Here is a 26,829-nt window from a genome sequence, read left to right as displayed (position 1 = left end):
GCTTTGCGTTTGTGTGGGCGCCCGTGCTAGCAGTGTCCAAGCGTTGTTTTTGTTTTTGTTTTTTTTTCCCTTTTCATGCCGCGCCCCCCCTGCAATAGCTCTGCGCCCCCCCTAGGGGGCGGGCCCCACACTTTGGGAACCACTGGTGTAACTTATTTTTTGGACAGGACACTGGTGTTATAATCTATTAAAGAAAATAAAGGTTAATGTCTGAACCCTAACCTGTGCTCATAATTAACAACTGAACTTGTCTGACCAAAACTAAACTTACACCAACTCGCATATCCATGTTTAAGAGTCTAAATGGATATTATGGCTAATATTATTTTGATTTTTGGAAAACTGATTACAAGAAGACCAGCTGTACTATTTGGACAAATGAATTACAAATTAATTTTAATAAACAGATCTTTATTGTGAACTTTGGCCAGTGTGAACAGAGCTGGAAACTAAGCCTGTCAGAGTCTGTAGTCTTTAGCCACAAAGGTTCGTGCATGATAACGTTTAACTCTCCTTCATGTACATTAAGTTTTGATTTGAGTGCAGAGACATGTGAGTAAAATACAAATATCCTTCAGAAAGTTTCTTCCCTCTTACTGCCCAGCTCTAAGACTTTTCCTGTTCTGAGTTCTGAGTTCTCACTTTTATCAAGTAAAATCACTCTTTTGAGAAGTCATGAAGTCATAGGTCACAACACAGAGATTAGCACAAATCACCATGGTGGTAAGCTTATTCCCTGTTGGATGTTTATCAGAAAGGACTTACATTCCCGAGAATGAAAATGCTCTAAATCATTTGGGGGGGGGGCCCTGTGTGTGCTTGTAATGGGCCGCTGCTGTCTTGTGAGACAGCTTACTGCTGTGGTGTGATCAGCAGACATGTTTTCAGTGTAAACACTGGAGAAGCCTTACATGATGTACCATGCTGTTATTTTGTCGACAACATTAATGTGCAGACAGGGAGTCGGCTGGATACAGATGAGCATCGACAGGCCCTGACATTCAAATTACAAAGTTTTTTTTTTTTTTTTTTTATTAAATAGGCACTTTGTGAGTGATTAGTCTGTGTTGTAAGCACATGCTTTCCCAAGTGGGAATGTTTATCCAGTGGCTATGATATAATTGGGTAGTATTAAGAAGCACAGATATATTGGTATTTGTGTAACTATACAGATTTGCAAATAGTGTCTAACTAAAATCACTTTGAGGCTTTTTGATTAAACTGTTTCTTATGGTGAATCATCTCACCTGGCCACCTTAGACTGTGTTTACCTAATGTGCTTGTTGGGTCCTCTTGCCTGACTGATGAGCAAACACATCAGTGATGCATGTACCTTTACAAGCCTTGCTGCTCCATGTTAGTTCAGTTTATTAGCTGCTGTTAGCAGCTATGTCAGGTCAGCTTTTGGTGATCAAAAGCACACCGAGTGGTGCATTATGGCATGTTGTGATCCATCCCGGTCTCATAGCAAAAACGTGAAATAGTCACACAAAAGTAATCTATTTAATCATGTTCGTGGACATGAATTGTCACACTTTTAATTACATTTGGTACAACTTTGAAACTCATTTCAATAGGAAGTACGTTTCATTTCTGCAGCACGTATGCTGTCCAGAATCATCAACAGGAACACATCTCTATGGAAACCAAGGAAACAAAGCTTCATAACAAGGGGCCGCCATAATCTCTGTCTAAATTTGATCCAATAGGTTTTATATCTTAAACCTACAGTAACTAAGTTACTTTTAATCCCTGAATAATAGGGCTGTGACCTCTTTTGTGATATATTTCAAGCATTTTCTGTTTTAATTTGGATTATTAAGACTGGCAGGTTATGAAAATTTAGAAATACAGAAATCTATACGTACAGATCATCATCATCATCATTATACTATTTTAAGTTTGAGTAAATTACAGTTGAAACTAAACTTAGTTCATTAAACAGAACCACAATCATGGGGAAGAATCTTGCTAACGCCTGTTCATATGAATGTTTATCTTTTTGAATTAAATCACAGAGCAAGTTAACTTTTTTTGTAACTGTTTATTTTGAGTTTCAGTTTATTTTGACAAGAAAATAAAAGTAGGAAAATTGTATCCATAATGATGATTCAGTAGACTAAAAGGTGTGTCTACTTTATGAAATACCTTGAGAGTTACGCCTTCTCCAGACGTGCGCAGAATTCAGTCACTGCAACTGCGGTTGTGCTGTTTTTGTTGGCAGTGGTCAAATGTTGATGTTTCATGTCATCCTCCTGTTGTCACAGACGCAAACACACTGCCGTGCTGTTGGAAACAGACTTTGACAAAAGCTGTCCCTGGTGAAATCGACTGTGCCATTGTGACTGTTGGTTTTAGTTGGCAGCATTCGGCCGTATGTTCTCTGTCCTTAAATTTCCTCATTGGTGCTCTGAGACCAGCAGAGCAATATCAATGTGCAAGTAAATGAATAAAATCATGCTTGTCTCAGCCCAGATATACCTCTAATTTTCACCAACTGGAGGTAAAAGTACAGGGTTAATAGAGATGTGAGTAGCACAAGTTAAGTATCTGATAATGTATGAAATGGAAGGGTGACAGATTTGTCATGCTGTATTAAAAACTGGGAAAGCATTTGCTTCACTTTGTGCTCCACAGAGCAAACTATCAACATTGAGTGTGCCAACCCGCAAACTGCAGTGGCGTATTTTATCTGCTTTTCTGTCTGTCACACACACACACACACACACACACACACACACACACACACGGACGGAGAACTAGGCTAATGAACTGAGTGTTACGTTTCACAAGACCGTCTACATAGCAGCTGGGTGGGGGGACCTCCCTGGGAAGCTCACATTAAGTACTACAGAGTGGAAGAGTAACTGACAGCCCCGACAACAAGGATGGGGGAAGTGTAGACTAATCATTTTCTTCAATGCTGGGTGTTATTCAGGAGTGGCTCTGGCACAGCCGAGCACCTGAGGCCACCATATGTGTGCGTGAAAGTGCATGTGCATCCTTTAAGGAAGGATATGAATGATATTCTGTGAAGTAGTTACTATAAATCATGGGATCTGAGAACTGGTTTAACTTTTTCCCATACACTGCACTAAATATACTGTAATGTCTAATAGCCTTAGTTAAGCTTTTAAAAGATAATTTTTTACTGGAATAGTCAAAGTGACTCTCACAGTTACTGTAAGCAAGGTAGAAAGTAGCAAATCCAGTTAGCACATACCATAGATAGTTGACTATGTTTGACTCATGCTGAATGTTTCACATCCTAATTCCCTCCCTGTACTGTTTCCACAAGGGTTGGGCAGCCTGACTGCAACTGTGAGAAAACAGAAATCCATCTGCTTTCAGTGAATTCCGTTGTCGTTACTTCATGGGATTAGTGAATTGGTGGGGTTAGGTTAATTGGTGATTGTAAATTGCTTATAGGTATGAATGTGAGTGTGAATGGTTGTCTGTCTCTTTGTGTCAGCCCTGTGACAGACTGGTGATCTGTCCAGGGTGTACCCTACGGTTGCTGGAATAGGCTCCACCCCCACCTCACCCACCCCACCAACCGTATAAGCATAAGTGGAAGAGAATGGATTGATGGATGCTTCATGGAGGTGTAACCATTTTATGATCGTTTTGTTGTTGTTGTTTTTTTCCTCCTTGAAGGTAACGATGCACCTTATTTTCCAGTTATTTATCTGGATTATCTTTATATCATCTAGTTTTTCTATATATTTTCCACAGACCTCACTCATAATGGTCAATTTATTACCACACCTACTTCACAGGGGAAATTTTGAATTTTAAGTTTTTTGGTTTTTAAAATTGCATTATTGAAAACTGGAATAATAATTGTATGTTGTATTTTTGCTTTTTGCTGATCTCCACTTGGTCTAATCAGTTCCATCAACTGGGTGGAGCATGAATGAAGAAGCCAAGTTTCTGGTTTAATATTTGATGGATTTTTATTGACGAAGTGACCTAAAAGTCTTTCCTTAATTGGTTCCTCCGGGTAATTATGGTTCCTGCTCTTCCTGTTGGTGCTAGTGCATCATGCCCTTAGATCAAGCTCTCTCTGTTTGACATGTCGTGGATCCTGTGGGATATATGTGGACCTGCAGCACTCTGCTCTCCCATCACAACAATAGGCCTGTATGACTGTTTGAATGTGCCATTCTTTGTGTGGTGTGCTTCACTTGGGCCAGACAATGGCTTCATTTAGCATCCCTTCTCTTTTTGAGGCCTGCTCTGTCACCATGACACCCCTGCCATGCCACACCCTGCCCCCAGTCTGGTCTAGCTTTGCACTTGTTTTCTCTCTTAGGACAGCTGGGCTTAGACAGCCATTGTTGGCCACACCCGAGACCCAACCTCACGTTTTCAGGATTGTTGTTCTGTTGCCATGTGTTCACAGCTTGCTATAGTTTTTGAACTTGAGAATATAAACTAAGGCTGCCCTCAAGGTTGATGCAGACCTGTTAAAATCATCTAACAAAGAAAATCAAACACAGAAATAAATCTATGATTGAAGGGTTTCCTGCAATGCTTTATGCTAGAGGTTAGAAAACAAAGATCACCTCTGCCAACAAGGATTGTGGTGTTGCAGTATAACTGTGACGTTTAAAAATAATATCTATATAAAGGTTTTGCCTGTTACTTTCTAGTTGGCACTTTAGCAGAGTTGATCATGATATTGTATAGCCAGTTATATTTATTTAAGTTTCTACAGATATTGCAATAATATTGTGATAGTGAATTATTTTGTCTATTAAAGTTGGCAGTAAAAAATCTGATATTGTTACAGCCCTTACTAAAAACATTCACATCTTTGTGAAACAAAATATAAACTCAATGGGAAAGAGCTAAGCTGAAGAACAGACATCACATATAGTATATCTGCTTTTTCGGACATCAGCCAAATTGATCACAAGATGAGGCATGTCAGAACCTGGCTGGATTACTACCTCAGCTAAACAATTTACTGAAGGAAATCCAGGATTACAGCTACTGATGTGTGATTTGTCTTTTTGTTTTAACCTGAAAGAAAGAATGTGAAACCTGCCATCATCCTTTTAGTGCAGAAACGCACGTATGACCTGGAGGCTGAATGCTTTGTTAACTTCTCTTTTTCTGGCCTCTGCTTTGCAGTTTGCACTTTAAGCAAAACAGAAAGAAAGTATAGTTCTATTAGTAATCAGTGCAATTTTGTACCATGAGCTCTTCATAACATATGCTTAACATTTATATTAGTAGATGAGTTGAGATCGTCACACAATGACTGAGCATTGTGTTTTTTCCATGACCTCATTGACACTTGACCTTTGAGATTGTCCATAGTTGAAAGGGCAGTGCACCCTGTTTCCAGCTCAGCCTCTCAGCTGCAGCAGATTTTTCATTAATTTGTTTCACGCTGACACACTTTGGACTTCATGGTAAGTAATGGATCCCTCATGGAAAGTCATTCAGTTTTATTAGCGATGAAAAATGCATCACAGCTACATAATGTGAGGTGGATCAATAACAGCAGTCACTGCAGGTGTCTCAAACTGTCATGTTTTATCTGCTGTTATTACATTTAGAAAAAGAATATAAATTCTGAACATTATTAGCCTCCATCTGCTGAACGCAGTGTAAATATTGGGCATGGTGAGTTCTTCCAAAGCCCATTATAGTCACTGATTTTGCAGCACAAATTATCTCCAAAGAACAGCTTCCCTCAGAGAAACCAGCCTTGATCTAGAGTTTTGTGCTTCTATAACTAGAACTGGGTGACCTATGAAATTATATTTTGGGCTGATCTGAACTTGTTGCAGTTGTGCCCTGGAGAACACAGTACAAGCTGTGCTACTTCTGGCTTCCTTTTTGAGACTTAAAGAGATAAAGACTTTACGATTATGATACCTGCAATGCGTGAAATACAGCACATAGTTGATGTTTACACGTTGATGGATAAAACCTCCTTATTGCAGTCTGACCAGAGGAATGTGGAAATATTTGTTTTAAAAGTGAGGTTGCTATAAGTTCTGTACTGCAAATTTCATCCACAAGAAGGAGATCACACCAGCTTTAATAGAATACAACAAACTGTTCTATGACTAAAATTAAAATTTTGTGATATAGTTTTTCTGGGTAAAGGGTCTGTAATTTGAAATAATTGTCTCGGGGTGTATGGTATGTCACATGATGGAGGCTAAATTAGCTTTTTTTGGTTCATGCTGAAGTCTCAGAATCACTTAAACTTTTCATCTTGTGTATTTTTCTAATTATATAATGGTGCTGCTTTGCTTTTGGAGGTCAGTTGTAGTTAGTTAAGTTAGAAAGTGACTGTTCTCTTGCCAGGCTGAAAGAAATGAGTCAAACCTCAGATTATCATGACAATGAGCTTCAAAATTAATCAAATGTGTGTCTCAGCCACAAGATGTGGAAAGAGTGTATCCACGGTCGAGTTCAAACAAAGGCAGCATGCGGTCCTGTTCTCTGTATATGTGTGTGTCTGTGGGGGAGTCTATATAAGCAAGATGTTGGTTGGGAGGGTAGGGTGGATTTTATAGGCCAGGAGGGATTCATGTTTCAGCCCATGCTCGCCTCTGTCTCCTTTGTCTAGGTCACGTTAATAATGCTAACTCCCAAAAGCAGAGATGCGTTAAAATTAGAATTCTGTATGAGTGTGCAGTTTTGTCAGAGAGCAAGCAGCCGGTTGGATGCCAGCATTTTGTCTGACAGCAAATTCAATCAGTTCAGGTTGCAGCTTGAAGTTCTGCTAATAGCTGCTCGGTCCCTGAAAGCTGACGTGCATTTAGCATATCAAAGTGAATCATATCACACACTATAATGCAGCTTTGTTTCTTGCACAAACAGGTCTTGTTCGCTAGCGTTTCACCATCAAGTATTAATACTCACAGCATTTCTTTAATGTTCTAACTTATAAATCATTGTAAATGATGAATGTCTGCAGCTGGAAAAGGTGATTGATGGTAGGTCCTGGAATTTCTCAGGGTGTGGACTCTATCTAAAAGTAGCAAAATACTAGGCTTGTTTTTATATATGTCTTAGACAAACCCCAGCAACAATGCTGTTACCTCATGAACCTGAATTTCAAGCCTTTGGGATACATATTCAGTTTCCCAATTTATAAACGACATGAATTTGCACAATATGCTGTTTTTCCTGTTTGATTCATTTCTTCAATGGATGAGGTCAGATGCCAGCTTGTTTAAATCTTCCCCAGACACAAACCAAAGCATGTGTGACAGGCTTTGAAACAGCAGACGGATATCAGATTCAGCCCCAGACTGTGCCAGAGCATGGCATGCTTTATCCTGCTCTTAAAATACTGCCCTACCCCTCCAGAAAGCAACACTCAAGTTTGAACAAGTTATCAAGCAAGAGAACAACGGTAGAAGAATGTTTGGGCTATGTCATTTATCTTTCTGTTATGCTGGATGATGTAACTTTATCAGTTTAGACGTTTAGTCTCAGGAAAGGATTAAGACTCTGCCGTTGTTAGCTTCTTTTGGCCTGATCATGGATGGACTTCACATGATCTGCAAACTATCACTGCCTCGATTCAGGATAATCCTCATAATAATTTATGTGATGGAAAAAAATGTCTCCTTTGTTGCATTAATGCCTCTTAAGCTTAGATGTTGTTGGTATATTTGACATAATGTTATTTCCAGTTAATTGAGTTGGCATGTCAAGAGCCAGTAATGTTAGTCATGCACATTCTTATTGAATTAGAAGTATTTGCAATCGTTTTATTTTTAAAAGCGCCTTTGTTTCTTTGTTGTGATGCATATTAAGACTTTTGACAAATTATATTCATATGATCTTAAATTAGTCAGAGCATGGTCACAGATTCATAACATATTTCCAGAAACAGTATTCAAAGATTCTTTGTTGTTATTAGATAGTCACTTAACGAAATTCTGTGCAGTAGTTCAATATACACAATAGGGAAATGGTATATACAATAGGGAAACGATTAAACGGAAGTACTGTATTATGAGTTGTGAAGTTTGGTCTTTTAAACCATGAGGTGTATGTGAACCACCTCAGTCTGGGTGTTCTTGTTTTTATGGTCAGAACTAACTAACAAAATACACACAAACCGCTAAAGAGCTTATAGCACCGAGTCGCTGCATGCAAAAGTACATGCACACAAATATGACACGTCTTTCTATAAAAAAGATAATCAGAGGAGCTTCTTTCTTACTTCTGGGAAAAGAAGGCATCCTGATTTTCCTTGAAAAAGATTTCAGGCTGCTGCTCGAACACGCAGGATTCCCAAAGTATAACACATCTGTGTGATAACATTAGTGTACAGAAGCCATGAAAACAGCCATGTAGTCAGATGAAACCATCTGCATTAACAGTTAAAAATGTTCTTGAACAGTGATAGTTTTAAAGCTGGTTGTTTCAGTGGTCTAGTCACAAAACTGTGGCTAGTAATTCAAGGCTTTTAAATCTCCTTTTTTTTCTTTTTTTTTTTTCCTAATCAAAATTTGCAGTAGTGTTAGCATAGCATATATATCTACTCAACAATCATTCAGTTGTACTGCTTCCCTGAACACAGTGTTGTTTTCCAGGAGTTTGCGTTGTGCAGCTGATAGCTGTGACGCCAAAGGGCAAAGGCTGTCAGGTCAGTCCTGTTAAACAGCAGGTGGTCTTGTTAACATCCACAAACATCTTTTTTTTCTGCTGTTTATATTTTGGCTTCATTTTTTTTTTTTTTCATTACAAGGCCCAGCTCTGAGGAGAAGCTTCTCCAAAACATTTCCTAGTTTTAGTTTATTGTTGTAGCATCTAGTTCTCTGGTTGTTTTCCCCCTGCTGATATCATGGCACACTTTAAGGTAAGCAGCTTTGTAACTCAGCCATCCTGTCATGCAAGATGGCCATCTACAGTATGGTGGCTTAGTTTTACTTCAGACTTTGCCTCTGTGCCAGTGAATTAGTCATGCGTCCTGCTGGCATTAAGCCAGTCTCACATCCGTGTTAATGGCCATAGAGGAGACTCAGACTTCGAACCTTTTCTCATGGATTTTCGCCTGGTCATGTGTGACACACACTAATGGACCCATGTGTTTTGAAGCTGTCTTCACCCACGGAGCAGACTGGATACTGATTAGATTATGCTGGATTATCATTACTTTGTTTGATTTGATTTGTTTGTTTATATGTTACCTCTACAGTAATGCTCAGTGCACTGTACTACCTCCACTGCCTTATCTCCCTGCACGAGAACTTAACCACTGCTTTCTCAGCGCAGTGCCAACATCTGGAGGGATCAACAAGTTAAGCCATGGCCTTTTAACCCTCAAATTCAGTCAATCCATTACAAGCACGATCACTCCAGCTGCACCGTTTCACGTCATAATATTTTTGCAGCAGTGTCTTCCATTTCTTCTTGGAAGACTTTTTTGTTTGTTGCTTTGCTGTAGCCATAAATTCTCCAGGTTTGCCTAAATAAAGATGTTATTTTACAGTTTGAGGGCAGTAGAGGCAAAAAGGTTCAGAAAGTACCCTACGTGTAGTTTAGTTTTGGTACAAATCCACACTAAATATAAGATTAGTGACTGTTTCATGGCTGAAAGATAGCTTTGTTTTTTATTAGATAAATGAGCAAGGAAACAACTTGAAGATAAGTACTTTGTCAAAAGTCTATTGAAGCTTTAATATGAGTGAGAACATCTTGAACTCCTGATCCTCTTACTGGCTTTTTCCAGAACTTACATTTCAATTCACTTATCTCAACAAACTCCACAGAGAGAAACTTTGGGATTGAGTTGAATGGGCTGTGAAAGGCTACAGGAAATAAAAGCTCTGTCTTAACAAATACGTCATGATGTATGAATGGAAAACGCCAATCTCTACGCTTTTTTCCAGTTTACTACATGTATCCTCTTTTAGATGCACTTTCACATTTTTTTTGTCTTATTTCACAAATACAACTCCATTCTTCTTCATGTCAAAAGTGTTGTTTCCTTGCTTTTATGTTTCCAGCTGCGTTCTGCAGATTAGTAGATGTAGAAGGTTATGCGGGCCTTCTGAGATGGACCTGGTTGAGGGAGTAATTACAAGCTTTCCAAAGGGTGGAAGAGACCAGTAAGACCCTTTTTAATCCTGGCATTTAATTTTGTGAATGTTAGGAGGGTCTCCTGCAAGGGAAGGGCTGCATGGTTGGAATTTATAGATATAGCTCCACCCTGAATGAAACACATGCACACGGTGAAGCACTGTAGCCTTCCACCACATGATACGAGCCATAATATTACGTTCCCCCTTCACACATTCCTTTGCAGTAGTTGGAGAAAGTGTTTTTTATTTAGCGGCTGTCAGTCATGATTCAGCTCAGACTATCCTTATTATTACTGCACAGCTGAACCTTGGGTTTATTTTTTTTACACGTAAGGATATGTGCCTTTCTGAGGATATTTTGTTTAATCTTAATTTGTGTGTGCTTTTGACTGGCCCCCATGATTCACACTGTTATCTGAACAATAAGCAATTAAGTTATTTTCTACATTACCAGAGGTGATTTCTTGTAATCACAGCTGTACTTTTCTGTAGCCAATCAGGTTTCTTGTTTCACAGCTGATGTGTTGCACATTGATATTCAAGCTTCAGCAGCTTGCAGCTTTTAATTCACTACCTTTCTGCACTGTTTGCAGAATCATTGGAGCCGATGGTTTGCTCGAATTAATTTGGATTCTGATTGTTTTCATTGTGCTTTGATTCCTTGTATTATCATTTATTTTTATTTAACGTGTGCTTATTAGAAAAAAAAATGACAAAATTAATGCCAAAGTAGCCATAATATGTACTTTTGTTTGTTGGAAGTCATAAAACAGGGTAAAGTTTAACTCTGTGCTTAAATGATTAATGATTAACAGAAAGGTTCAGTGGAGTTGCTGCCAGAGGATGGCTGTTTCCGATAATTCTTAACCTGCAGATGTGATGATGCAAAACCCTCAAGCTAGTGCTGTCATAGATTATGTCATTCAACCATGCGCATGCTGTAAGATGAGCAGTCTACCAAAGAGAAAAACTGATCACTGTTTTATTCATGATAGTTTAAGCTCATTTTCCAGACTCTCCTCATACACATTATTCTATTGTCTCATTATCCTTAATGTTGAGATTGCAGGTAGAAGTAAGGACGGTAGGACAAAAAAATCTTTATTTTATGAACTTTTCTGGATTTCCTTTTTAAAGAGGAGTCCATAAAAATGCTACACATGAAAGAAAGCTACACGGTCTTTCTTCATAGATTCTAGTTTAACAGAAATGCAGGACAGTAATGCTGAATGTTACTAAAAACATTGCCATCCTCAGTACGCGAGGTCAACAAAACATTGGTCCTGGCTTTTTATCGACACAGCAGATCCATCCCATCAGAACAGGAGCCGTCCATGGGAACTGGACCTGTCTGTTGTTCCAGCTGCACGACATTCTTTTCAGAGGCAGCTACCCAGCACTGTACAGCTTCCACTGTTATCCATTCATGACTGCACCGGCGCGGCCTGCCACTGATGTCTGTTACCCCAGCCCTGTAGAGATAAACTGTTTCACACAAGCCCAGCTATGTGGATCAACAGTGCAAACTCAGACGTGGAACTATAAAGTCCGCTGTGAGAAAGTTGAAGGGCTTCAGAAGATAAAGTATTCTATCATCTAGCCATAACATGTGACTGGATCAGAGATCTAAAAGCTGCAGACGGCTTTACATGCTGGCATGTCCAGATGAGAGGGAAAGGCAGCTGTTGGAAAGCTGAACTTTTGAAAACCCTGAAATCAGGGAAAGTGACATTACTAACCTCTGACGAAGACGGGCAACATTTTTAAAGTTTGCTTGCAGCTGTCAAGGTTTAAATGTTGCTTTTAGGTTTGATGTGCGACTTCCTTTTGGCAGGGTTGTATTTAGACTCAGTTTTCTTGGCAAGCAGAGTAAATTCATAGTCTCGGTTATAGTTTCACTTACAGAGCATATGATACTCCTACTGTGTTTCTGCCATATTTCTACTTATGGAGATTCAAAATGGTGTTGAATAACATAATATACAACAAAAGCACTGAGAGATTTCACTCTCATGAAACTGCTTGGTAATGCTTCACTCACCTGTTTTGTTTTTGTTTTGTAACGAACAGAAGTAAATAAATAGGGGAGAGCATGCTCGTGTGGATGTTGCCTTGATTCCACTGTTTGGTGGGTTCTTTCTGTGTGGAGTTTGCATGTTCTCCCTGTGCTTGTGTGAGTTCTCCCAAAGTACTCTAGCTTCCTTTAGAGACATACATGCGATTGGATTAATTGACAAATCTAAACTGGCTTTAGGTGTGAATGTGAGAACTAGGATAGGCTCAAGCACCCTGTGACCCTGAATTGGATAAGAAGAAAATAAATGGATGAATGGATAGACGTTACTGACTGATGACACTTAATTTGTTTACACCTGCATGGAACCGGGTGTCTAAATCAGGTAGATAATTTTCTCTTATGAGAACATGTCTGATTTTGTTGCCTTCACCATTAAAGAAAACAGATGGACAAAATAGCCATTAGTACAGATGACATGTTTTCAAACATTACGTCAGAGGTGAATCAACACGCCACGGTAAATTTTCATATTGCGACATCATATGCTTATTGCTGTTGGTTTGGAACATTTGATTCTATTTAAACAAAGCTTAGTGAGTGTCCCTTATGCGGGGGGGGAAAAAAGCAGTGTTATTTTATCTGAGATCATTTTATGTCTTTGATCCAAAGACTGTGTATAAAAATAGACGTGGTCACTGTGATTTGGTTTGTGGACTACCATTCTGAAGCCTCGAGTTGAGCAATTTGGCTGAAGCCATCTTGTTTTTGTTAAAACCAGATGTCACAAGCACAGGTTGGATCGGACTGAGTAATCGAGAACACTACACACCCATACAGTAATGGTGTCAATCAGTAGGAGCCACACCCTAGCGCATACGTAGGTTTTTTATCTATTGTTCTAAACGGAATTTCATTTTCAATAAAGTTTGAAACTAGTGATTTGGAGCATAAATTGAATAAGTGTTTCCTCGCGTCATAAGTGAGCAGTACGGTCGTTTTATCATATAAATTTGTACAATCAGACTTCTTTTTGAAAAGAGCAGTAACCCCCCCACAGTCCATTAGGAACAATGCATTTTTAAAGCGCTTCTTCATTGTTTTCATTTTTCAAATACAGAAGCTACATCCATATTTTATATAAGGTCTGTTTTATCGATCGTCTTTGAATTTAACAGAAAGTTAAATAATTAACTGAATCATCATTAAAAAGTCAAAACAATCAAGCTGTTCTACATGTTTCACAAAAGTTTTTTTTAATACTTAAAAGAAATTTGTCAGTCACTTTGTAATAGAGTTTTCTATTAAGACTTCAACTTTTTCTGACTTCACTGATGGCTGACTATTACTTTTTTACATTAGTGAAGGTAAATTCCTGTCACACTGTGTTCTGAGTGTATGTGCAATTGATTGTAATTTCATGAAAGTCATTCTCAGAAAATTCCATATGGAATTTTATTACTTTGGTGTCTGAACAAAAAAAGTCACAGTGTTGCAATTCAGGAATGTTTATGGATGCTGGATTTTGTTAGGCAGTAATTAGCTGAGATGCACTCATGATACATGTGCAATAAATCATGTGGGAGTGTCTGACATTGTTTAGATTAAAATTCTTTGGGATGTTATCACCATTTCGAGACTGCAGTGTTGCATATACTGAAGGTGTTTTATTAAACACAGGACTTCAGAATAATGATGAGAAGCAGTTCAGCTCTTCTGGTTTCTTTCGTTTGGACATTGCTTCATTCCTCCAGCATCCCTGGCACACATGAATAGCATCCTTCTTCTCTCCCTGTCACACATTTCCACCACACGGTTTCCACCTTAGCCTTCTTTTCTTCCTACAGCTCTTCAAACAAGCCCTCTTCAAGCAAACCCTTCAAGAAGTTGTTCACAGCCGGTAGGGGGTGGGGTGGGGAAGCGAGCTGGGCGGTGGCCACGGCCCGCCTGTATCCTATTAGGACTAGGAGTGTTGAAAAGGGGTGTGGCCTGGAGCCAGTAACATCTGTGCCTCTACCCTCTGCCCCCACAGCATTCTGCAGAGAAAGGCAGAGAGACGGAGGCTAGGGAGGGAGAGAATACGAAAGAAGTACTCGCCAGCCAGCTGGCTGTGTGCATGATCTCAAGCAGCGGCTCGTTCTATGTATGGCGAGTTTATCCCTTGTTTGCCCTGCAGCCATCACAGAAACACATCCTCAACCTAACTGGGATTTTCCTTTGACAGCCTCTGAGAAGGTGCTTATTAGCCACTTAAACCCCATCCAGATGACTTTGAACCTGCGTGGACTACATACCTTGTGCAGGAAATGCTCCGCTGCATGCTGTGTACAGGCATAGTTTTTTCTGTCGACAGTGCAGAAAGCTGGATACTGCAGTGAGTTGAGGATATAAAGGGAATGCCAAGAGCACAACAGAGGCAAGCTCACGCCTGGACAGGGTAAGACAAGCAAAATGCATCTTCCAATTCTAACCTATAATTAAATGAATGCAAGGAAAAGGAGTGAGGAGCCGAAGCCGGCTATCTGCTGGCTGAAATGTTTGAGTGTGGATTGCATGTGACCGGGAGATAGTTGGAGGCTATCAGCGTGTGAGTGAGGGGAGTCGGGGCGGATGGTGTGCTTTATCATTCCCCAGAACACAAGCTGGATTGGATTCCTCTCACCAATACGTAGGTGAATGTGTCACGTCTGTCTAATTAAGAGGTGTTGGTGCAGAAAAACAGTGTTGCCGTAGTAACCGAGGGGGAAGGGGAGGATGACAGGTCGCTCCTGCCGGGCCCCACGGCTGATTTCACGGTGGGAGAGTTGTCCTGTGTATGCGGGGAATGCCCCATAATGACAAGGCTGCTCTGGAGATAGCGTGAGGTGGTGGTAGAAATATGTGCTTACACACACACACACACACACACACACACACACACACACACACACACACACACACACACACACACACACACAGTGGCTACAGGGTGCTACCTCCCACCAGCGTCTCTCCCTGGTTTGCTGCCCATTATCAGTATCAAGTGAGTGAGAGAGGGAGAGGATGGCTTACTTTTTCCATGATGGGAGTGGAGTGCAGATAATCAGGTCAATGAAAGCAATGTCACCTTGAGCGTGGAGGGGTCCGCTGATTCTCCTCGCTCGTTTCCTGCCGCTGCCCATCCTTCTCAGGTTCCACTCTCACTTCCGCAGCCTCTCTCAAGAGGCTGTGGCCACTACACATCACATAAATACTATATAGACTGTTGGATTACAAAAGAGTCGTTGTAATTTTGCGTGGATTTCACAGTGCGTCAAGCTAGATTTTTACCCTGTAATCCGTAATGGTTTTGTTATTTGTTTTTGTCTGCTGAATTAGAGGGACAATCCTATTTTCTCCCTTATAAGCATCCAGAACAGATTAAAAAGGAGGGTAATGTGCACTGGAAGGGACTTACATTAAATCACCCTCCCACCCAGCTTGCACCGGTCACCCACCGCTCTGGTTGCCATGGCAACTGAGGAAGAGGTAGGGATTTTTAAACGGCTGCAGCTCAGGGTATCCTGGAAAATATTACAGCGCGGTCCCCACCCTGTTATTGATGATCTGTGAGGTTGTACATTTCATTACTCAGAAATAAATATGTGATTGGTGTTGGACTGTGCCTAGCTGTGGCACACATGAATCTTTCTTTTGCAGTACACAGAAAGATCACGATGACAGCTAGCGGTGCCTTATAAGGACCGCTAGCTGTCTTTCAGACTGGGGGATTTATATTTGTACTAACCAGTTGTTTATTACTTGCTGTTCTCTCTTCGATCTCACTGCTTATTTACAGTGAATCAGATGTTTGTGATATACTTAATAATGACTGATGCACACGTGGGAACTGTTTCAGAGATGGCACTGATTGTCTGCCCTTGCTGCTCATAATTGAGGGCATATTGATCCTCCAGTTTAATGATTCTCAAGCTCTCGACCTCTGAATGCCTACATACAAAAGAGCTAAAGTACTCCTTCATCCATTGGCCAATCAGTTCTTTTCACAATAAAATCAGGTCTCTAATACTCAACTCAAAAAGATTATACACAGTATTCCTGGGAATGCTGTAATTTCCAACTTCTGAGCTGTCACCAACATATATATATATATATATATATATATATATATATATATATATATATATATATATTTTTTTTTTTTTTTAAATGTGTTATAATGATGTCAGTGATAAGACAGTGTAACCCCACCTTAGTGCATTGCTTTATCACATTCAATACCGTGGATACAAATCACACTGGTGCATTAATGAAGGCATGAAGTGGGTGTAATGAGCGACTTGTTTTATGTGCTATTTTTAAACTGCGCTGTTCTTTTTCCTTTTATCTTGAATGTAGTAGATAAATAAAATTTGAGATGACAGCAATGAAACTCTGGCACGGATACTGTCGCATGTTCAAGTAGTTTCCTTCTTTGCCCCGAGTCTAACCTCCATGAAAGCCTGACCTGTTCAAAAATGCTAAGATCTTAAGAGTGGGGGGTTGAAGACTCCGTCTGCAGAACAAGTTTGGCAACCTTGCTGGTGGAAAGTGCAGTAGCCTTTTAACCTGCTTTTTAATCTCTGTCCTCCCAGCATTATCTGCACACTCCCAGTTTCTCAAAGTATATTTTTTGCTTTGTGCTCATACATGTAAGAATCACAGGAATTTTTTTAAGAGGTGTGGAAGAGCTTGGAATATATTTATATTTGTAACAGTAATAAACCGAGACTAAAGCCTATTTGGTTAATATTATTGTAGTTTTTGCAACTATTAAAGTGTCAAAATATGGTTTGGTGAGCATCCAGTCAGTTTCCCTGTTGGAGTTTCTATAAAGGAATACAAGCTTGTATAGAACTAGAGGGTACCACATATTAGATTCACCAGTGATTTGAATCTTTCCAAGACAACAGAATAACTTGGTGATAAACAGCTGCTTATCATCACTGGGTGTGCACAACGCTGTTCATGAAATAATGCTAGACAAAACATGATAACAGGTCAGGTTATCACAGTCTTCTAATCAAATATTCACTTACAGGGTTTATTGTTCACACTTTATGTTAGTCAGCTTCAATGTGAGTGTATATATCTTTCTCTTTGTGTTTTTGAAAGTAGTTATGGCTTCAGATGCATCATAGACTATGACTAGAGTACTGTCTCCAGAAGCGTGTGAAGATCATGAGCCTGTGTACTGAAAACAAACAAAACAATTAGATTACCTTTATGTAACATAGGTAATCGAATTTCCTGTTTTTACCCCAAGCAGATACAGCAGGGTCTCGGAGTACAGAATAGCATTTAATTGTATTGTTTACCATTAGTTGTTATATCCAGGGTTATAGTATTCATATGGATCTAATTTTCCTTAAAGAGTCCACTGACAGATTTTTTTTTTTTTTTTTTTTTAAACTGTTTTATTTATGCACATGAGCACGTCATCATAAAACAGGAAAAACTACCGCAGCAATAGAATCACATTACATTCCTTATGGTCACAGCCCTGACTAACTTTGAAGTAGTGAAAGTTAATGTTTCAAAGTGCTACATGAGCCTTTATAACCCACAGCCCTGTAAAATGACTGTAAAGTGTATCACTCGATGGAAGAATCGCTTCCTTTGTCTCCGTGTTATCCCTTTCTCTTCGCTTTGCGTCTCTCTATGTTAATCCTGTAATCTGAGAGCCACTTCGGCACTGCTCCCTCAGCCATGTGACATTAATGCTCCAGAGGCAATGCCTTTGTCATATCTCGACATGCAGTTGTGTAATTTAAATGCACATGAGCGCAAACACATCAGAGCAGAATAGCTCTGCTGCTGTAACACTGCAGCTTTGACACTGACTTTCTGATGGCTTTCCATTGACTGGCAGCCAATGGGGACCGATTGATTTTAATCTCCATTAAACCTGCCAGTCAACATTTCTCTCATGGCCTAGTTATTTTCTGATAAGTGTCCAAGTTATCATCCGTTTACTCATTGTGTGCTCAGGGTGCCATTAAGTAATTGGCACAATGATAGCTATGTATGGTATCCAACTGTGCAAGATACCACTATGCCATTTGTACCACATCTGAACCAGGGAAAATTAGTCACACACCATTTAACATTTCCTTCTTGCTAGGAGAAAAACCTTAGCAACACACACACTAAAGCTACATTACAAAATGTTATTGTGTTATTAATGCCACTCTTAATGCTGTTTATGTTGTGACTGTGACCAAATGTGCCTCTGATGTTGAATCATTTTTCATTTGCACAAGTTAGGCAAAGTGTTGAAATACTGGTTTGATTGCTGGTTTCTAGCTCAGCAGCTCTGGGCTAAGGTTGTTTTTTGGTGAAATGACTTCCTCCAACCTTATTCTATGTCCTCAGCTTCATTTGCAGCTGTCCATATTAATCCAAAATATTTTTGTCAGTGCAGGGCACAATAATCCTTGGGCTTTTAGTTAAGCATGTTGCAGAGAGTGCACTTGGCAAACCATGACCTGTGCCTCCAGTATCAGTGGAGCAAATATAGTTTTCAAAAGAAATGTTGCTGTGTGCAGCAGCATCTTATAGCTGTGTCCATGACCTGGAGTTGCTTTGCATTGAAAATACTTTGGCAAGATGATCATCAAATCGTAAGTCTGATCCATCCCAAATCCTAAATCAGTAAAGAAGATTAAACTTCTGTGCACCAAATACCTTTCTGCTCCGCCCATAACACTGCTACAGCTATACCCTGTATAGCCAACTGTGCTTCTACCAGCTGTGCCATATTTTTTTTTTTTTTTTTTTTTCACAAACATCCGATGAAATTATTTGGGCTCTCTTTAGATGTTGATGCAACAGATATTTGTGGGTTAGTGGAAAGACACTGTGTAAGAGCAGCATTATACTGATGCAATTTTTCTAGGAGAAATGCTATTTTTATTAACACCCTGTACACACTGTAAGGAGTTCAAGAAGACTGTTAGATTGATGTCCCTGATGCAAGGAGAGATTCAATGTGTCTCTAAAGGACAGAAAGGTAGATTATAATTATATTATATATTGTTATACTGTTGCCAAATCTCCTCAACCAAATCAAGGTAAACAGTGTACAGTGCTGCCAAATATATTCTATGTATTGATTCTGAGTAGAGCCTTTAATACATATGTTGTTCAAGGTTTCTTTGGCTTTAACAAAGAAACAGGAGAGATTCTCATCTCTTTCAGCATGAATGCAGCCTGTGATTTAGGTGAATAATATTCACTGTAGAAATCAAAAAATTAAAACTACATCTCAAAGCTAGAAACTCCTGAGAGATGCCAGCTGGTGCAGAAGAAGGCATTTCACACATCTGTTTTCAATACACTGCTGTCCATTGTGTTCTCTTTCCAAGGTTGAATTCCTTCTCCAAGTCAAGCACAATCTGGGTTATTAGCATCAGCTTAAAGTTGACCTCTTATTGTGTGAAAATTAAACAAGGCTACATATTTATAACAATTAATTTTGGATCGACTTCTGTACCTGTCACTCATGTAGCATCAGGAAAATCTGGCACACTGTATTTACTGTAGTTGCTGAGCCTTTTACAGTTAACGGCAGAGGATCTTAAAGAGATTAATAAACTGGCAGAACAAAAATCAACAAAGAAAGATGTGACAGCCGCATGAAGTGTCAGGTCATCCTTAAATTCTGTAGTTTTCCCTGCACATGTTTAGTAACGTGAGCCTCTCTGTGTTTAGCTTCAGATGCTCTTCTTACTTCTGCCTTTTCTCCAGTGGACCTGACAGTTGTGCAGGTTTTAGTGGAGAGGTCTTGGGCAGGCACCATGCACGGGCTCACACTCACTTCGCAAACACTGGGATTCTTTTTACAGTTTGGACTCGTGCCAGGTCACCCACCAAACCACATGGTCAAGAAAACAACAAGACTATCCACAGACAGAAATCTCCTTCACACAAAGAGAGAAGTGTTTGTTAGGAAATGGGTGGGCGGGTCTAATTATTGGATGTGTATGAATGAAGGAGTACAGAAGAATCTGGGTTATTCTGTATGCATCTGCCTACAAAAGGCATGGCGTTTCTCTATTAAAGTCCAGGACTTGATTTATGTCAGGATAAATAGCATTCTTCTTGATCATATGAACAATGGGACTGCTACATGGCACCACCATCAACTTTCAGACTCTTAACATTTCAGACATACTACTACATGGATAATTACTGGATATGACCACTAATTTGGCTGTTACTTCTTGGACAGTTGAGATCAGTTCAGCTGGCGAGGCTGTACGTGACCTGTAATTAAAGATAATCTGTTGCTCACTCTCAGTTAGAGCAGGTGACAGTGGAACGTGTTGTAGTGTGGGTGTTGTTCAGGGTCACAAGACTCACCTGGCTATGAGAGGAATGTTGTCGTGTTGCAACAAGCCTCTGTTAGGTTCGGCACCTTGACCGTCTGACAGACAGCCTCCGGGGGCTAATGTGAGCGCACTCAGGTCTCAGAGGGTAAACAATTCCAGCACAAAGACTTCACAGACATCAGATGGTCTCCATGTTCAAACACTCCCGGTGACCTTCTTCGCATGGTTGAGTCGTGGCATATCCTCTGGCTACTGTAGCTGGATGGGGGACCAGCTTTGTCCCACTCTGGCTCACAAGTTTAAACAAAGTTTACAGCCTGCTTTGGCTAATGGAAAAAATGGGCAGCTTTATGTACTAATATGGTCAAAGAAGCCTTTGAAAGGCTTCTTCCCTTCATGCTAGAATAGATGGTGAGTGTGAAGCCAAGCAGCTGCTGCCGAGGCCTCCAGTAGTCAATTTAGAAAAGTCAAGGATGTGTCAAAATAAATACACTATTCAGCGTGTTAATAAGAGAGAGCTGCTGTGTACTTTATCCCACGTGTGGCCATTTGGCCTCAGGCACCGTGTATTTCTAGTGGTACTGTATACTTTTCATTCACTCTGTTGTATATTTTGGTACATTTGCTTTCTTTTTTTTTTTAGAAAAGAGTGATTATTGTTAAAGTGGAATACATGTTATGACTAGTATTGTTTGACAGTTTGCCCAGTTAATTGTAGTTTGTTGGCTTCCAAGGGCAAAAAGCAGTAATGTGGACAAGTATCTAGTGCTTCTGATTTGTCAGAGTAGCAGTTCATTATAAACGCAGTCTGCCTTGAGACAAAATTTTAAAAAATAATTTGATTCAAAGGTAAATTATATCTTATGTTACTGCTTGTGTTAATTATACATCTTTTAGAGGTTTGCTCCTTTTGTCGTTGTTAGAATCGGCACATCTTAAAGGATTTATTTGGTGCTTAAGAATAAAAATGATAGAAGGCGACAAATTTTTCTGGTGGTTGGAAAAAGTTGCTGACATCCTTCATTTAAAAAAAAAAAAAAAAAAAAAAAAATACAGCTGCTGGATAGAGGAAACCCATATGAACCAAAAAGTGACAAAAATGGGACAGTGATGCTATCGGGCCCTATTTAGGTTGACCAAAGACATTGCCATAGGAAATGCCCTCACTTTCTCCTTTGGAAGAAATAACTAGTTTGTTTCCTCAGCTCGCTGAGAATAGCGACCCACAATCTTCTATTACCGCTAAGGACGTGACCTGACCAGACTAAATTTAAAAATGCTTTACACTGAACATGATGCATTCGGTCTGTGTGGAGCATTTGACTTATAGGAAATCACTGGAAAAGGTCAAGTGAGCAGGGTTATAATCCGCTGGGCTATTCGTCACCACGACAAGACGTCCAGACATTTCTACAGTTCAGCACAACCTCTGTGGTTTATGATGCTGAGCCTCACACCACAGTGTAGGGACAGTGTAGAGATATTTTTGTGGTATGCTGACGACAGCATACTTGTGGATATCTGGACATCTCATCTTTATTTCCCAGACAGCAGATATGTCCTTTATGCACTTGATTTCCTTGTTGAAGTTAAGCCATCAGGTTGGTGAGCACATTCTGCAACTTTTTCCTCTCTTTGTCACATTTAACATGATTATTATACTTGTACAAGTGTTCCTGTTTTTTTTTTTTTTTGTTTTGTTTTTTTTTCTTCTTAATGAGTTTTAATTTTTCTTTTTCTTTCAAAATCTTACCTTATGTTTTACTTTGAGGCTTCAGCAACAATCTTAGCATCTGTCACCCTTGGCTGAAAGCAGAGAGGCAAATGTTTCAAGCACAGTTCAGTCTGGTCACAGGTCAAAGTACAGTCTGAGTGAGATGACTGAAGTGCTCTGTTCTTAACCTCCTAAGACCCGAACTCTTTCATGGCATGCATTTTTAATTTGTCTTTGCTATTTGGGCTGATTGGGACCTGATGAATGTAAAAACAAAGAATTGCCTGATCTTTGTTTTGTTTTTTTTGTTGTTGTTTTTTTTGTTGTTGTTGTTTTTTTTTACCTGATTTTTGCTCCTGAGAAAAATGAGATCCACATATAAGGACGTTCGTTTGAAATTTTGATAGAACAGTGTCAGTATAATGTCCTCGTACAGTGGCTTGCAAAAGTATTCGGCCCCCTTGAACTTTTCCATATTTTGTCACATTACAGCCACAAACATGAATCAATTTTAATGGAATTCCAGGTGAAAGACCAATACAAAGTGGTGTACATGTGAGAAGTGGAACGGAAATCATACATGATTCCAAACATTTTTTACAAATAAATAACTGAAAAGTGGGGTGTGCGTAATTATTCAGCCCCTTGAGTCAATACTTTGTAGAACCACCTTTTGCTGCAATTACAGCTGCCAGTCTTTTAGGGTATGTCTCTACCAGCTTTGCACATCTACAGACTGAAATTCTTGCCCATTCTTCTTTGCAAAACAGCTCCACAACTGCCCCCAGACGGCCTCAGGCGTTGTCTCAGAGAATATTGGGAGCAACAACACCATGAAGTCCAAAGAACACACCAGACAGGTCAGAGATAAAGTTATTGAGAAATTTAAAGCAGGCTTAGGCTACAAAAAGATTTCCAAAGCCTTGAACATCCCACGGAGCACTGTTCAAGCGATCATTCAGAAATGGAAGGAGTATGGCACAACTGTAAACCTACCAAGACAAGGCCGTCCACCTAAACTCACAGGCCGAACAAGAAGAGCGCTGATCAGAAATGCAGCCAAGAGGCCCATGGTGACTCTGGACGAGCTGCAGAGATCTACAGCTCAGGTGGGGAATCTGTCCATAGGACAACTATTAGTCGTGCACTGCACAAAGTTGGCCTTTATGGAAGAGTGGCAAGAAGAAAGCCATTGTTAACAGAAAACCATAAGAAGTCCCATTTGCAGTTTGCCACAAGCCATGTGGGGACACAGCAACATGTGTGGAAGAAGGTGCTCTGGTCAGATGAGACCAAAATGGAACTTTTGGCCAAAATGCAAAACACTATGTGTGGCGGAAAACTAACACTGCACATCACTCTGAACACACCATCCCCACTGTCAGATATGGTGGTGGCAGCATCATGCTCTGGGGGTGCTTCTGTTCAGCAGGGACAGGGAAGCTGGTCAGAGTTAATGGGAAGATGGATGGAGCCAAATACAGGGCAATCTTGGAAGAAAACCTCTTGGAGTCTGCAAAAGACTTGAGACTGGGGCGGAGGTTCACCTTCCAGCAGGACAACGACCCTAAACATAAAGCCAGGGCAACAATGGAATGGTTTAAAACCAAACATATCCATGTGTTAGAATGGCCCAGTCAAAGTCCAGATCTAAATCCAATCGAGAATCTGTGGCAAGATCTGAAAACTGCTGTTCACAAACGCTGTCCATCTAATCTGACTGAGCTGGAGCTGTTTTGCAAAGAAGAATGGGCAAGAATTTCAGTCTCTAGATGTGCAAAGCTGGTAGAGACATACCCTAAAAGACTGGCAGCTGTAATTGCAGCAAAAGGTGGTTCTACAAAGTATTGACTCAGGGGGCTGAATAATTACGCACACCCCGCTTTTCAGTTATTTATTTGTAAAAAATGTTTGGAATCATGTATGATTTTCGTTCCACTTCTCACGTGTGCACCACTTTGTATTGGTCTTTCACGTGGAATTCCAATAAAATTGATTCATGTTTGTGGCTGTAATGTGACAAAATGTGGAAAAGTTCAAGGGGGCCGAATACTTTTGCAAGCCACTGTAAGTGGATATCAGGCCTTTGTAGAGCAAAGTATTTTGGTCTAGACAACCCAAAATGTGATGTCCACATATGTGGACGCCAGGTCCTAGGAGGTTAAACAAGACTTAAACTTTCAAAGTTTAAATCTTTAACTGTTACAGATTGTCCCTCAGAGCCAGAATTTTAATATCACGGTGGCACTTGAGGAAGTGTCAGGGAATTACCAAAGTCATCAGGTTTTATCTTGTCATGATTATTAAAATTTGGACAATAAATCTGGTAGTTGGATATTTTTGTCAGAACCAAAGTAGTCAAACAGCAACCCAAAATATACTGTCTCTAGTATTTGGGGGGAGGGGGTTACTTAAATGATCCCAGATTTTTTTTTTATTTTTAATTTTTTTATAATCTTCCCCTTGTAAAACTTTCATTGATATGCCGTGACGGTCGTCAGCAATGCTGCTCGTTTGGGACAGCTGAACTCTGTGTATTTTTATCTGTGATAGACAGGCAGGCCAGATAGTTGAGCAGGATTGTGCACATTTCCTACGTTACTGTGGAAACTTGCAGCTGCTACAGACCAAACCAAATGTATAGCTTGTACTGCAGCAGCCAGAAAGTAGAGTCACGTGATTGGATCATCAGGAAGATTGAAGCATTGTATATTCCAGTTTGACATAGTCTCTAAATGTTTTAAATCTCCCCCATCATTAGGTCAGTATGCAGACTGATTTGTACAGCAGGTCAGGGATTACTAAAAGGCCTGCTTTAGCTTTTTCCCCCTCACTGACCAAACCAGTCTCTAAAGACCAGAAGGTATCACACACTTCTCGCCACGGTCATTGTAAACACTCCCTTCTAATTACTACTCGTTAGATGTTCAGAGAAAAGCCAATCCTGAATAGGAGGGAGTGGACAAATGTCACACTCTCATTGCAGGGCTGTATTGAGCAAATGATATAACAGAGTCTTTTGGGGCAGAGGACATTGTACTTTCTCTTCAAAAATCATGATCCTACCTCATTAAACATTAGCAGAATCAGAGGTTCGTGTTGTAGATTTTGTGTTGTCAGTACAGTACAATTGTAGCTGGAAGCTTGCCGTGGTTTAATTGAAGAGAACAGAAATTATCAGTCTTTGTTTTTAGCACTTTTCAAATTGTTTGCCTTAATTGTGTTTTATTCTTTTTGAAAAGCCAGTTTAACTAGGCAGCGCAGTGGGGTGGTGGCTAGCTCTGTTGCCTCACAGTAAGACGGTCCTGAGTTTCCTAAGCTATATTGAGTTTGACTCCACCATCTGGCCAAGGCCTTTCTCTGTGGCGTGCATTCTATCTGGGTACTCTGGCTTCCTCCTTCAGTCCAAAAACAGTTAGTAAGCCACTTTTATGCAGTTACTGGGTTAGGTTAATTGGTGATTTTAAATTGCCCACAGAAAATTGAATTGAATGTGAGTGGAAATGGTTGTCTGTGTCGCTGTGTTATTCCTGCGTCAGATTGGCGATCTGTCCAATGGTAGCTGGGATAGGCTTCAGCCCTCCCAACAACCCTGATAAGGATAAGTGGAAAAGAATGGATAGACAGTTTAACTAATGTGGTCAATACTTCACTCCAATTCTGTCAAGACTCACTGTCCCCTCTTTGTGTCTGCAGTGCTCTCTGACGGAGGCCCAACTCTGAGGTGGAGGAGGCTGTAAAGAGGTCCTGAAGGAGCCTCCCACCCTCCCTGCCTGACTAGTTAGACATTGGATCGCCATGCCTCCTCGGAAGCGTGGTGGGGGTAGCGGTGGTGGCGGCGGTCGCAGCGGCTTCTCCGCCATCTTCTGTTGTTTTAACAACAGAGACCATCCAGAGATCACCTACAAACTGCGGGATGACTTTGCCCTGCAGTCCATGGAGCCATCACTGCCCATGCCGGGAAATGATGAGCTGGATAGCATGTTCGCCGAGTTGGTGGTAAGACGCTGTTCCATTTTGTTTTTTGTTTTTTGCACATCTAAAACACTTACAGAAATCAGTAGGTAATCCTGATGTATCTTATTCAGGATTATTTACTGGAACTTTTATTGTCATGAAAGTATTAAAAATAAAGAAAGGTTTCCAGCAAGTTTGAATACCGGGGCTTCTTTGATATGAAATGCCAGTACTTAGCACTGTACCACTGGGCCACCATGGGATAATTATGACCTCTAAAAACCACCCCACCATACAAACCATGACAATTTACAATGAAATACTTGAAATATTTTCTAAACTGACTGCAGTGGATGTTTTAAAATTGGCTCTAAAATATATTCTTACTACATTGTTTACCCTGTCTGTTACATTTTAAGGCATTCCCAAATAAACTGCCACTTCCTCCCAGTTTAAACTTACACTAACTTGTGAATAACAGGGCCAGACTGCTTTTTTTCCTGTCTTATTGTCACTTCTAATTTGTCGTGCCCTCCTCTCTCGCTCTCTCTTCTGGCCCCGTTTCCTCTCTCATGGTTGCCACAGTAATCTAAGCATGACATTTTTGCACATCAATAGGCCTTATTCAGGAGCTCTTAATGCCTCGGCCTCCTCCATCTGCTAATTGCTTGTTTTTGTCTACCACTCTTTATGAAGACATAATTGAGTACGTTGAGTGTAACG

General features: G+C 40.2%; 1 protein-coding gene across 5 annotated transcripts in view; it reads left to right on the top strand.

Annotated features, from left to right (window-relative positions):
* The window catches only part of LOC116310704 (disheveled-associated activator of morphogenesis 1), a 46,075-nt gene that overhangs the window by 1,441 nt on the left and 17,805 nt on the right, over nt 1-26,829 (top strand). For 2 of the 5 annotated variants that reach the window (XM_039599374.1, XM_031727572.2), the window contains exons 1-2: nt 14,132-14,521; nt 25,846-26,148. In XM_039599374.1, coding sequence (XP_039455308.1) covers nt 25,948-26,148 — 201 coding nt within the window. In that variant the 5' untranslated portion in view covers nt 14,132-14,521; nt 25,846-25,947. Of the gene's footprint in view, nt 1-14,131; nt 14,522-25,220; nt 25,242-25,845; nt 26,149-26,829 lie in introns of those variants that run through there. The other 3 variants (XM_031727571.2, XM_039599373.1, XM_039599372.1) reach the window with 2 other exon arrangements.

Source organism: Oreochromis aureus, linkage group 15, assembly GCF_013358895.1.
Source record: "Oreochromis aureus strain Israel breed Guangdong linkage group 15, ZZ_aureus, whole genome shotgun sequence".
In the NCBI taxonomy this organism is placed as follows: Eukaryota; Metazoa; Chordata; class Actinopteri; order Cichliformes; family Cichlidae; genus Oreochromis; species Oreochromis aureus.
Note: the sequence above shows the minus strand (reverse complement) of the source record. Positions and strands in the feature narration are given on the sequence as shown.